Below are 14,584 nucleotides of genomic sequence, written 5' to 3'. Positions count from 1 at the left end.
AAAAACTACTTTAAAAGCCAAGGACAGCATGGTATTGATAATTCATTTATTTTATTAGGATTTATTTACCGCCTTTTTGAAGGAATTCACTTAAGGTGGTGTACAGTAAGAATAGATCAAACATGATCAGTAGGCAATTAGAACAGTAAAAATATTCGCACAATACAAAATATGGCATGGTATACTACTTGCAATGACAACACAATATGTACTAGAACATTTTAATTGGTAGTGAGGGGTAAGGCAAAGTTGTAACATATAGATGAGAAAGTAAGGTGATTGATTTGAAGAAAGCTGCACGTGAGGTCAGAGAGATGGTTAAATATCTCAGCTAGGGTAGGAGTGGATAAACATGTCCCGCTGCAGTATGTGCAGCCTTGTGTGTGTGAGTGACAATAACAAGTTAGTTACTTCTTCCATTAAAGGCTTGGTTGAAGAGCCAAGCTTTCACCTGCTTCCTGAAGTAGAGATAGTCTTGTATTAAGCAGAGCCTTTCAGGCAATACATTCCAGAGTGTGGGGGCTACTCCGGAGAAGGCTCGCTTGCAGGTATCACATTGTGTAATGTCTTTTTGAGAGGGTGTAGTTAGTGAAAGTCCTTGGGAGGACCTTAGTGTCCTTGGCGGTGTGTGGAGGATCATCCTATTCTTCAGATACTCTTGGCCATTTCCTTTCAGGGCCATGAAGATCAGACAGAGTTTTAAATTTAGCCCTGTATTGTACCGGTAGCCAATGAAGTTTTTGCAAAAATGGTGCGATGTGGTCACGTCGCTTGCAACCTTCTATGAGTCTTGCTGCTGCATTCTGAATCAACTGGAGCTGGTGCAGGCCCTTTGTAGTCAGACCATTGTATAGTGCATTGCAGTAATCCAATCTTGACGTTACCATGGCATGCACAACTGGGATAAGATTTACCTTCTCGATTTAAGGAGGCAGCGTAGCTGTTGCAAATAGTAGAAGTAGCTCTTGAAGGTTGCTTGGATTTGGGGAATCAGAGTAAGTGTTGAATCTAACTGTATTCCAAGGTTCCTGACTTGTGATTTGAGGGGGAGTTCATACTTCCCAAAAGGGATTTTGATGTCAGGTTGTCAGGTTCAGAGCCCGCGGGGCCGGGCTCTGGAGCAAACGTGAGCCCTTGGGCTGCTGACGAGGAGCGACAGCAGCAGGCAAAACCCACCAACCAACGCTGGGCAAGCACACCGGCAGGGACTGCAGGCACCGCCCAGCGAGCCGGAACTCATGGACTGGAATCCCCCGGACTGGAGGACACAGGACTGGAACACTGGACTGGAGCACACCGGACTGGTCCACACAGCTTCACCTGCACTTAGCTACTAAGCCCCCCAGGAGTTGAGCTCCTGGGTTCGAGTAGCCGGCAGGACTTACTGGATACCGGATGACACAGGGACCAGGACTGAAAACAGAAGTGCTCCTAAACCTAAACTGATCTACATGCTCCCAAGCCCTAAACCAGCAGGAGTGTTCCTAACAGTAAACTGACAAAAGGACTTCCTAAGCCCTATACTAAACAGGAGCTCCTAAGCCCTGCTCAAGAAAGGGACTTCCTAAGCCCTAAACTAACAGAGCAGGGAACTAAACCCAAAGCTAACACAGGTGCTACTAAGCACCAAGCTACAAGCAGAGCTCTACACTAATAAGCTACACACAAAACTACCAAGCTACCTAAGCACTGCTCTAGCAAGCTAGAAACAAAACTAACAAGGTGCTTCCTAAGCACTACTCGGGCAAGCAACCAGAAGAGCTCCTAGCACTAAAAGGGAAGACAGGGGAGCCACAAGGAAAAAGCAGGGAAGCTAACACATTAAGCCAAAAGTGATTCTAAATCACCAAACACCAACAGCAAAGACTGCAATGCTCCCAATAGCACAAACCCAGAAGTACTTCTAACAGCAAACTCTGCAGTGTTCCTAACACCACCAAACCCTGAAGTACTTCTATCAACAACAGAGCTTCCAAAGCCCTACACACAGCAATGCTTCCAAAACCAAGAGGGAAAAGCAGGGGAACCATAAGGGAAAAGCAAGAAAGCTAAACACACAGTCACCAGTGCACACTGCACTAACACTAACCTGGCCCTTAGCAAAAGCAAGCAGGGAAACTAGACACAAAGTCAGAAGTGCACACTGCACCACCCTACCTAAAGCAAACACCACTGTTGCAAAAGGCCCTGCAGGAAACACCACTTCCTTATCAAGGCCCTCCCTGATGTCACACTCCCTAGACCTAGGCAAAAGCACACTGACCCAGAGAGGCCCAACCCACACCAATGCAACACCGTGAAGCACTTGAAGCCAGTACACCCAAAGAGAGGTAGAGCTAACTCAGTCCACCCACACAGCTGTAGTAAAGTAAAACAATTAACCCCATGCTGCTGGAAGCTGCCAGCACAGGGAGACAGAGCCAGCTTAGAAAGGACAGAGAAAAGAAACAGAAGCCAGCTAAGAAGCTGACCCCCAGGAAAGAAGTAAGTTTGAGAGGGGTTCTGACCCCAATCATAACACAGGTATGTATCCACTTGTGTTAGGGACCCAGAGAAGCTCGGTTTTACTTGGGTTCAGGCAAAGTTTGTTGTGTTTAGCCCATTCTTGAATTGATGTTAGACAAGTGATCAGTTTATTTAAGGCTGTAGGTGTCGCGCCTCTCACCAACGGTGTGCTCCTTGCGCCCGGTGCAATCCCCAGCCCCGCCTCAGTAACAGCTAGCGTCGGCCTCGCCAGTGGGGTCAATGCTCCAACGCCTGGGCCCTACTTGGCCGGCCTCGCTGGTCGGCATGGCGGGGGCCGGCGCTCCGCGCTTGCCCTCGCTACCATCTGGTTATCGGCCATTTTGGGCAACATCGGCGTCTCTGGTGACTCTCTCTCTTCCAGGCGCGGGGCCCGGGAACTCTGACCACGCCCCCAGCATCTGGATTGGCCATTCGGGTCTCGGCTCCACCTCCTCCTATCGGCCAGCCTATCCAAGCTTCCTGGGCCAGCTGACAACCCCCGATGGTGGGGGTTATTTAAGGGCCAGCATCTCTATACAAACCTTGCTTCTGCTTCTACTACGGTAGACTCGCTTGTGGGTGATGGAGACTTGGTTTGCTACTTGACCTGATCTCTGCTTGCTGCCTGATACCCTCTGCTTGCTACTGGCCCTGACTTCTACTTGATCCTGATTATCCTCTGCTGGTTACTTGACCTAACTCTAGCTGCTGTCTGAGCCCAGTCTCCCCTTGCCTACTGTCTGTGGCCAACTGACCCCACCATATCCGGAAGTCCTGCGGGCCACCTGCACCTGGGGGCTCAACCCTCAGGGAACGGTGGTCCTTTCAGGTGAAGCCTCGGGGTTTGCTCAGCTGCCCGACAGAGCGCAGGCTCAATACCTCATTGCTGTGCTCCATCTGGGCACAAGGGCTCACGAGCGTAACAGTAGGTAAGTCAGGTTCAATGGGTATGAGTAGCTGCACATCATCCGCATAGATGTAGAACTGAGTGTCCACTGACCGAATCAGCTCAGCTAGTGACTTGAGGTAGATATGGAACAGAATAAGTGACAGTATCGATCCTTGTGGTACCCCGCAGGTCAGTGTCCATGGTGGTGATGAGTTGCTGCCAATCATTTTGGATTGTTGCCTGTCTGATAGATAGGATCTGAACCAGGCAAGTACTGTTCCATTGATACCTGTTTCTGTCAGTCATGCTAGCAAGATATCATGATCCACAGTGTCAAAAGCTGCTGAGAAATCTAGCAGTACTAACAACGAGGCAAATTCCTTGTCTCGGTTTCTGTGACGATCATCTAGCAGGAATAAGAGGACCGTTTCTGTTCCATAACCAGGTCCAAATCCAGATTGACATGGATCTAGCCAGTTACTCTTTTCTAGCCATTCATTAAGTTGAACACAGACCGTTTGTTCTATGAGTTTCCCTAGAAATGGGATGTTGGATACTGGTCTGTAACTTTCAAGTTTGTCCTGGTCAAGGTTGTTTTTCTTCAGCAGAGGGCAAACCACTGCCCTTTTTAATGCTGTTGGTAGTTGCCCATTGTGGCGTCTTCTATAAGGCCCATACTTGCCTGCTGCACTATCTTTGATGGGCAGGGATCGAGGGAGCAGGAAGTTGGTCGAAGGTCTCTTAGGATTTTGTCAAGGCTCTCCTCTGTCATTAGGTTAAAAGTGTTCCATCTGTCTCTGTTAGGAGGGGGCGAGTTTGTGCACCCCTGGTTGACTGGTTGGGCACTGGGTGGGACTGCCTGTAAATCCTGGTGCAGACTTTTAATTTTGTTGGCAAAGTATGCAGCAAAATCATTGCAGTTCAGTTTAGACTGGGCAGGCTGGTTTTGTTGTGGGGGTTGCAGTAGGCTGTTTACTATACTGTAATATAAAATGATCTGGGGTTCACTAAATGTGGTTTCTTCTAACGTTATCACATCAAAAATATATGTTAGAAACCTGACTTCACATCAACATCATATAAGATTCATTATAAGTGCAAATTGATGTATAATAATATATTATTGTAGAGCTCAGATTGCAGTGTATGTACTACAGCCATAAAGCAGCTTATGACATATCACTGGGACCCACCATCACTGCAATAACCTCCCTCCCTTCCTATAATTGCTGAAAAATCAACAAAAGATGGTACTTAGCTTTATATGTTATGATGGATCATATGCTTCGGGATCCCTGTGAATGATCAGGCTGTGTTGACACTGACACCAAACATTTATAAAACCAAAGCTATGACAGGTCTCTGCTTACCATACCAGTACAGGATCGTGTGAGCCAGGGTTTGCATTCATCACTCTTATACACATACAGTTTTCCACTGGTGTCTCCCACCACCAACTCGTTAAGCTAGGAAAAAAAGCAAAGCAGAACAACTAAGTTGTACCATCACAATCAAGTGAAATACTCTGCACTCAACAATCATACAAAACTTTAGTTCGTTAAGTAAACCCCCCACCCCTAAGGGCAGCTAGATAAGCACCACCTATGATCTTCAAAATGCTAAAAGAAACTACAATTTATTCAGATGCTGCAATTTCTTCACTTGGGTTGCAAGTCTGATAGGATATATATTTGGTTACTGTTGGAGACCAAAAAAAATCCCTGAAAAACAGCAAGTCCTAGTTACAATGCTAAAAGGCAACTAATGTTTTTAATTTGTCACACAATGCTCTCACATGGTAAATGCCTAACTTCAACCTATGCATTCAGTTGATTCTACATACCATACTATAGAACAATGATTCTCAACCCAGTCTTGGGGCACATCCAGCCAGTCTAGCTTTCAGGATCTCCACAACAAAATATGCAGGACAGATTTGCATATCAAGGAGTATATTCAAATCTATATTATGCATATTCATTCTGGACATCCTGAAAACTCAACTGGCTAGGTGTACCATGAGAACTGAGTTAAGAACTACTACTATAGGGTAAAGACAGATTTGGTGTTCTTGTGTAAATTGAGGAATGCTTGTGAACATACAGCTAAGTTCTGCTCCACTGAGGACTGCAAATACCTCTAGTGGCTTTGACTTGTACATACCCCACAGCTTCTAGAAAAAGGGGAGCACTCTCCTGAGCAGTGAAGTAATGGCAGGAACAGACCACTCCGGGAAGGGAACTGTGGATGATATAAAACCCTCAGATTAAGGCATAGGCAAACTTGGCATGTGCCTTGGGCCCAAAGGTTTAGGGGAGTGGGGCCATATGAGATGTGCTGAGAACTCAGAAGCCTTGGAACGCCAACAGTCTGGATTTTCTTTTAGGATTCTACAAATTTCTAAATTACTGGGCTCAAAGTCAGAATGATAGCTAAAGTGTCTGGACATTTTTGTTTAGCCCTCTGTGGCTCTCCAATCCTCCCCCCCTTCCAGCCCAGAGACAATGGTAGGATCCAGCCAGTAGGGAGGCCAAAGTTGCCAATTCTACATAAGTAATACCACACTGGGAAAAGACCAAGGGTCCATCGAGCCCAGCATCCTGTCCACGACAGCGGCCAATCCAGGCCAAGGGCACCTGGCAAGCTTCCCAAATGTACAAACATTCTATACATGTTATTCCTGGAATTGTGGATTTTTCCCAAGTCCATTTAGTAGTGGTTTATGGACTTGTCCTTTAGGAAACTGTCTAACCCCTTTTTAAACTCTGCCAAGCTAAACGCCTTCACCAAGTTCTCCGGCAACGAATTCCAGAGTTTAATTACGTGTTGGGTGAGAAAACTTTTCTCTGATTTGTTTTAAATTTACTACACTGTAGTTTCATTGCATGCCCCCTAGTCCTAGTATTTTTGGAAAGCGTGAACAGACGCTTCACATCCACCTGTTCCACTCCACTCATTATTTTATATACCTCTATCACGTCTCCCCTCAGCCGTCTCTTCTCCAAGCTGAAAAGCCCTAGCCTCAGTCTTTCTTCATAGGGAAGTCGTCCCATCCCCGGTATCATTTTAGTCGCCCTTCGCTGCACCTTTTCCAATTCTAATATATCTTTCTTGAGATGCGGCGACCAGAATTGAACACAATACTCAAGGTGCGGTCGCACCATGGAGCGATATAACGGCATTATAACATCCTCACACCTGTTTTCCATACCTTTCCTAATAATACTCAACATTCTATTCGCTTTCCTAGCCGCAGCATCACACTGAGCAGAAGGTTTCAGTGTAGTATCGACGACAACACCCAGATCCCTTTCTTGGTCCGTAACTCCTAACGTGGAACCTTGCATGACGTAGCTATAATTCGGGTTCTTTTTTCACACATGCATCACCTTGCACTTGCTCACATTAAATGTCATCTGCCATTTAGCTGCCCAGTCTCCCAGTCTCGTAAGGTCCTTCTGTAATTTTTCACAATCCTGTCACTAGTTAACGACTTTGAATAACTTTGTGTCATCAGCAAATTTAATTACCTCGCTAGTTACTCCCATCTCTAAATCATTTATAAATATATTAAAAAGCAGCAGTCCAAGCACAGACCCCTGAGGAACCCCACTAACTACCCTTCTCCATTGTGAATACTGCCCATTTAACCCCACTCTCTGTTTCCTATCCTTCAACCAGTTTTTAATCCACAATAGGACATTTCCTCCTATCCCATGACCCTCCAATTTCCTCTGTAGCCTTTCATGAGGTACCTTATCAAACGCCTTTTGAAAATCCAGATACACAATGTCAACCGGCTCCCCTTTGTCCACATGTTTGTTTACTCCTTCAAAGAATTGAAGCAAATTGGTCAGGCAAGATTTCCCCACTCAAAAGCCGTGCTGACTTGGTCTCAGTTATCCATGTCCTTGGATGTGCTCTGTAATTTTGTTTTTGATAATAGACTCTACCATTTTCCCCGGCATGGACGTCAGACTCACCGGTCTATAATTTCCCGGATCTGCCCTGGAACCTTTTTTAAAAATCGGTGTTACATTGGCCACCCTCCAATCTTTGGTACCACACTCGATTTTAAGGATAAATTGCATATCACTAACAGTAGCTCCGCAAGCTTTTTCAGTTCTATCAGTAGTCTAGGATGAATACCATCCGGACCAGGAGATTTGCTACTCTTCAGTTTGCTGAACTGCCCCATTACACCCTCCAGGTTTACCGTGAAGTCTGTAAGTTTCTCCAACTCGTCCGCTTGAAATAGCATTTCCGACACCGGTATCCCACCCAAATTTTCCTCGGTGAAGACTGAAGCAAAGAATTCATTCAATCTCTCCGCTACGTCTTTATCTTCCTTGATCGCCCCTTTTACCCCTCGGTCATGTGGTCCAACTGATTCTTTTGCTGGCTTCTTGCTTTCAATATACCTAAACAAGTTTTTACTATGTGTATTTGCCTCCAACACAATCTTTTTTTCAAATTTGCCCCCAATGCACTCTTTTTTTTTTTCAAAGTCCCTCTTTGCTGTCCTTATCAGCACTTTGCATTTGACTTGCCATTCCTTATGCTGTTTCTTATTATTTTCAGTCAGATCTGTCTTCCATTTTCTGAAGGATTTTCTTTTAGCTTTAATAGCTTCCTTCACCTCACTTTTTAACAATGCAGGCTGTCTCAGACCATCCCCACTTCTTTCTCAGTCTCTCCCCACCTTAATGTCTTTTTCCTCCTCTCATCTTCCTCTGTTTTCCCCTCACTTCCATCTCCCAATGCAGTTTGACTTTTGTTTTAAGGTAGGATGCTTAATAACCCCCACCCCTTACCTACTTCACGCCCCTAATTCTATACTTATCTGCTCTCTATTTCCGCCTGACCTGAGCTGCCTTGTCCCCTACTAATTCCGCCTCCCTCACACTCTACCCTGCAAGGCCACACTCACCCATCCCTCATACCTCCTAAGCAGACATCGCACATTTCAAATTTTGTATTCCCACCCTTCCTGGCAAGCATCATATTCCTACTCCACTCACATCTAGAACTCACAGACTGAAATAAAACAGCAGTTTCACATCCAGAAAGGGTATGAGTTGCTTTACCACCTGCATGCCACAAACCTTGGAAATAGAAAGTGACACAGGGATGGGGACCCATGGAAATCTGTGGTAAGAAAAAATAATTGCCTCAGGAGCAATTTACCACCCCACGGAAGCAGTAAAAAGCTTCGCTCCAGAGGTAAAAAAAAAAAAAAAAAAACAACGCAATTACGGTGGGTCCAGCCTATGCATTCTTTCTTCCCTCCCCCCTGCGTCTCTCTACCTTATACAACTGCAAGGAGGATCCCCACAGGCCTGTTCTGGGACCTTCCCTCTGCCAGCTCCCACCTTCTGATCTAACTTCTTGCTTTGTGAAAGAAAAACATCAGAAGGTGGGACCCGGCAGAGGGAAGGTCCCACTGCAGGCCTGTGGGGATCCTCCGTACAGCTGCATAAGGTAGAGAGAACATTGCAAGAGAGGAGGGACAGCACTGGAGGGAGGTAGGGAGCTGAAGCTGAAAGGGACGGCGGAAGGAAGAAACAGAGGTGCTGGAGCCATGGGGGAGAGCTGGAGCTGAAGAGAAGTGACAGAAGTGCTGGAGGGGGAGGACTGGAGCAGAAGGGAAGAGAGAGGTACTGGAGTCTCATGGGGGGGGGGGGGTAGAGAAGGCAATGGAAAGATACCGAACAAAAGGGATGAAGGAAGAGGGAGTGAAATACTGAACACAGCAGAAGGAAGGACTACTACTAATCATCATTTCTATAGCGCTACAAGGCATACGCAGCGCTGTACACCATACACAAAAAGAGACAGTCCCTGCTCAAAGAGCTTACAATCTAGATAAGACAGGTAAACAGAACAATTAAATCTGTTCATAAAGGTGGTTAATAAATCCCAATCAAGCTATGGATCCTTATTATGACCCCTCATTTCCCTCCTCCTTAGGGGCCCATCTGAATTGACCATTTCAGTGATGCTTTAATCTTTTTTCATGGGACAAAAGTAAAAGCAGGAAGAAGGAAGGAGAAACACATTGGTGTGGGGGAGGAAAAGGGGAGAAGCTAGACACAGGGAGGTATACACAAAGAGGAGAGATGATGGATGTGCTGCATGTGGATGGTATATGGACACAGAGGGATATACTAGACACCGGGATCAAGGATAGAGACATAAGGGAGATGCTGGACATTCCCTTTCCTCCTTTCCTGAAGTTACTATTGAGGAAACTACACTTCTCCTTTCTTCCTCAAAATGTACCACCTGTTCCTCTGATCCCATTCCCACCCACCTTCTTAATGCCATCTCTCCTACTCTTATTCCTTTTATCTGTCACATTCTCAACCTCTCACTTTCCACTGCGACTGTCCCTGCTGCCTTTAAACATACTGTGGTCACACCTCTCCTTAAGAAGCCTTCACTTGACCCTACTTGTCCCTCTAATTACCGACCCATCTCCCTCCTTCCTTTTCTCTCCAAATTACTTGAGCGTGCTGTTCACCGCCGCTGCCTTGATTTTCTCTCCTCACATGCTATTCTTGACCCATTCCAATCTGGTTTTCGCCCTCTCCACTCAACCGAAACTGCGCTTACTAAAAGTCTCCAATGACCTATTACTGGCTAAATCCAGAGGTCAATATTCCATCCTCCTTCTTGATCTTTCCGCTGCTTTTGACACGGTCGATCACAGCATACTTCTCGATACCCTGTCCTCACTTGGATTCCAGGGCTCTGTCCTTTCCTGGTTCTCTTCCTACCTCTCCCTCCGCACCTTTAGTGTTCACTCTGGTGGATCCTCTTCTACTTCTATCCCTCTGCCTGTCGGCGTACCTCAGGGTTCTGTTCTTGGTCCCCTCCTCTTTTCTATCTACACTTCTTCCCTTGGTTCATTAATCTCATCCCATGGTTTTTCCTACCATCTCTATGCTGATGACTCCCAAATCTACCTTTCTACCCCTGATATCTCACCTTGCATCCAAACCAAAGTTTCAGCGTGCTTGTCTGACATTGCTGCCTGGATGTCTCAACGCCACCTGAAATTAAATATGACCAAAACCGAGCTTCTCATTTTCCCCCCCAAACCCACCTCCCCGCTCCCCCCGTTTTCTATTTCTGTTGATGGCTCTCTCATTCTCCCTGTCTCCTCAGCTCGAAACCTTGGGGTCATCTTTGACTCTTCTCTCTCCTTCTCTGCTCATATCCAGCAGACCGCCAAGACCTGTCGTTTCTTTCTTTACAACATTCGTAAAATCCGCCCCTTTCTTTCCGAGCACTCTACCAAAACCCTCATCCACACCCTTGTCACCTCTCGTTTAGACTACTGCAATCTGCTTCTTGCTGGCCTCCCACTTAGTCACCTCTCCCCTCTCCAGTCGGTTCAAAACTCTGCTGCCCGTCTCATCTTCCGCCAGGGTCGCTTTACTCATACTACCCCTCTCCTCAAGGCCCTTCACTGGCTCCCTATCCGTTTTCGCATCCTGTTCCAACTTCTTCTACTAACCTATAAATGTATTCACTCTGCTGCTCCCCAGTATCTCTCCACACTCGTCCTTCCCTACACCCCTTCCCGTGCGCTCCATGGATAAATCCTTCTTATCTGTTCCCTTCTCCACTACTGCCAACTCCAGACTTCGCGCCTTCTGTCTCGCTGCACCCTACGCCTGGAATAAACTTCCTGAGCCCCTACGTCTTGCCCCATCCTTGGCCACCTTTAAATCTAGACTGAAAGCCCACCTCTTTAACATTGCTTTTGACTCGTAACCACTCGCCTCCACCTACCCTCCTCTCCACCTACCCTCCTCTCTTCCTTCCCGTTCACATTAATTGATTTGATTTGGTTACTTTATTTATTTTTTTGTCTATTAGATTGTAAGCTCTTTGAGCAGGGACTGTCTTTCTTCTATGTTTGTGCAGCGCTGCGTATGCCTTGTAGCTCTATAGAAATGCTAAATAGTAGTAGTAGGAAATATAGGGGACACAGAGAAGGGAGATGCTGCACAAGAGGAAAGGCAGGTACACAGAGACAGAAGATGGATGGTGAGCACGAAAAAACAAAAAAGGAAAATGTCAAATGGGCAGGAGACCCTGGCGAGCGAGTTAAGAGAAGACAGAAACAGAAACCAGAGCATGGGACCAACATGTTCTGAAAAATAAAATGATCAAACAACAAAAGGTAGAAAAAATATTTTCCATTATGTGATTAGAATATGTCAGATTTAAAATGTGTATCCTGCCAGAGCTGGTGTTAGACATGGCTAGGGCCCAGGGCAGAAGTTTGGGAGAACCTAAAAATAGCAATACAGGGTCAGACCAATGGTCCATCTAGTCCAGTATCCTGTTTCCAACAGTGGCTAATCCAGATCACAAGTACCTGGCAGAAACCAAAATAGTAGCAACAGTCCATGCTACCAATCCCAGGCAAGTAGTGGTTTCCCCATGTCCGGCTCAATAGCAGACTATGGACTTTTCCTCCAGGAACTTGTCCAAACTCAGACACACTAACAGCTGTTACTACATCCTCCGTCAGAGATCCACAACTTAACTATTTGTTGAGAGAAAAATTATTTCCTCCTATCTGTAAGTATTTCCATGCAACTTCATTGAGTGTCCCCTAGTCTTTGTTTCTTTTTGAAAGAGTAAGGAGAAATTAGGACTTACCTGATAATTTTCTTTCCATTAGTTCTTCACACTATTCCAAGATGAGTGGGTAGTTATGTCCATAGACCAGCAGGTGGAGATAGAAAATACAGAACTGAACACCACTACATAGCTCCCTGCTAGCAGATCAGCTCCTCAGTATCAGTCCTCAAGCAAGGAAGAAAGAATGCCCAATCAGGAGCCTGGTCAGCAACCAACACATCCAGCCCCAAGAACCATCCGAAGACAAGGTCCCTGGAAAACAGGATATAAAGACCGTGCATAGAGCCACCAATCAGGGCGTTGAACCACGAGAGGGCTCCTGGAATAGTGTGAAGAACTAATGGAAATAAAATTATCAGGTAAGTCCTAATTTCTCCTTCCATTACGTTCATTCCCACTATTCCAGGATGAGTGGGATATTAAAAAAGCTATCCCTATGTGGGTGGGAAGCCGAACCTGCCACAAGCAGAACTGACACTCCAAATGCAGCTGCTGCCTGTGTGGCTCCCGCTATACCATCATGCTACTGAAGGAAAGCAGAGAAGCCTTTGCCCGAGATGTAGTCACATGCCCAGGAGAGTGTGCCTTCCAACTCAAGGAGAAGAGCCTCCCAGAATACAGGCCGAGACCACAGCCACCTTCGCCCACCGGGCAAAGGAAGCCTTGGATGCCATGAGACTGAGATCCAACTGCTGTTTACCAAACTGCACAAAAGGCGGAAGACACCGGGAACCTCAAAAAAAAAAACCACAGGAGAGCCCTGTGAAAGTCCAGAAGCTTGCAAGAGGCATATAGATGACTACATAAAAAGAAACCAACAAGCACTCGGGCAAGAAGGATGGTACTGCCCGAAATGAGACTCCCGCCACCAAAACAAAGACTGAGAAAGGGCCTAAGAAGGAGCCCAAAGTTGCAAGAAGCAACAAGCCAACGGAAGCGCCCCAATAACACCGAGTTCTATGTGAGAACTAACAGGATCACCTAGCGACGGAGCACAAATGGAGAGTGCTGCAGCACCCGAAGGACCAGCATAAAATCCCATTCAGAAAAGGCACACAAAGGGCAGCGTAAACGACCCACACCTCTCTGAAAACGAATCACAACCGGAAGAGCCGCTAAATAAGAGGTCTGCCAACGACCCTGAAAGCAAGCCAGAGCTGCCACTGGAACGCACAAGGAACCCAGCACTAGTCCTTGATACTCCCCTCCCGCAAAAACACCAGGAAATGGCCCAGGGAGGAAGCAAAGTACTGGCAGGCGCCAAGGAAGAAGAGTGCTTCCTAGCCTGCAGCAGGAAAGCCAGGACTGAATCCAATAATCCTTCTTCCTCAGCTGAGCCCTCTCAAGGGCCAGGCCGTAAGACCAAAGGGAGAAGAATCTTCCATGACCACCAGGCCCTAACAGAAAAACCTCGAACCTGAGGGAATCGCAGTAGCTCCCCAACTAGGAGCTTCACGAGATCTGCATAGCACTGGAGCCATGTCCAGGCTGGAGAACAGGAGCACTGTATCCCGAAGGTCTGCCACTCTCCCCCACTCCAGGCCTAACTTCAGCACGGGGGAAGGCCTACCGGAGTCCCTCCCTCAGACACAAATGCAGCAGGGTGTCCAGACCCAGACAGTCCTCATCCCTGCGACGGCTGAAGAACAGAGGAACCGTGACATAGGAATAGGCTAAGAGAACTAAGCCCCATCGACACATCAGCAACTGTAACAGCTCGACCAACAGCTCCCAATCACTGGAAGTCCGAGCGTGCCTGCTAAGAAGGTCGGTCCCCACAAGAGGGACCCTCGAAAAGCACAACAGGTGTCTCTCTGCCCCGGCCATTAACCAGCTGGGCTCCAGAGCCAGCAGACTGCTAGGAGTCTGCCCCCCCCCCCCCCCAGCTAGAAGAAGCCAGTGCCATAGCAATGTCCAAAAAGGCCCAAACCAAAGCATTCTCAACAGTGGGAAGCCTCCAGAGCTTAGCACACCACTCACAGTTCCAGAGGATAGAGGGCCAATGCGCCTCTACTGGAAACCAAGAGCCATGCCAGGGGACCTCCGCAAAGGGCCCCCCAGCCCAAGAAACTGTCAACCGTAGACCCCACTTCCCAAGGCAGGAGCGGGGAGGGCCTCCCTAGGGTCAACGACTGGTGAAGCCGCAACCACCTCAGGTCTGTCCGACCGCCAGGGGCAAAGAAGCCAGAGGCTGTAACCCTCTGAAATCGGAGACCAGGAGCTGAACAGGGCCCTATAAATTGGCCGCATCAGAGGGTAGGGTACCACTTCCAGGGCCGCTGTCACAGAACCAAGGAGCTGCACAAAAATCCCAGGCTGGAAGCTGGGAATGAAGCAGAAGCGAAGAATCCAGTGTGCTAAGTTAAAGCGCCGTCCCTCTGTGAGAAACACACATGCTCACAGGGAATCAAAAAGAACACCTAGATGCTCCAAGTTGGTGTGCTCGCGCCAGCCGCCCCCACTGAAATTGAACATCCAAACCAGAAAACAAAAAACAGGAGGTGAACCATTGTAGAAGGAGCCTCTATA

At 47.2% G+C, this 14,584-nt stretch overlaps 1 protein-coding gene across 2 annotated transcripts in view; it reads right to left on the bottom strand.

Moving 5' to 3' along the window:
* Positions 1-14,584, bottom strand: part of ITFG2 (integrin alpha FG-GAP repeat containing 2) — a 272,555-nt gene that overhangs the window by 239,121 nt on the left and 18,850 nt on the right. For both annotated transcript variants that reach the window (XM_030214748.1, XM_030214747.1), the window contains exon 2: positions 4,765-4,860. In XM_030214748.1, coding sequence (XP_030070608.1) covers positions 4,765-4,860 — 96 coding nt within the window. The remainder of the gene's footprint in view (positions 1-4,764; positions 4,861-14,584) is intronic.

This window comes from Microcaecilia unicolor, chromosome 9 (genome assembly GCF_901765095.1).
Source record: "Microcaecilia unicolor chromosome 9, aMicUni1.1, whole genome shotgun sequence".
Taxonomy (NCBI): domain Eukaryota; kingdom Metazoa; phylum Chordata; class Amphibia; order Gymnophiona; family Siphonopidae; genus Microcaecilia; species Microcaecilia unicolor.
Note: the sequence above shows the minus strand (reverse complement) of the source record. Positions and strands in the feature narration are given on the sequence as shown.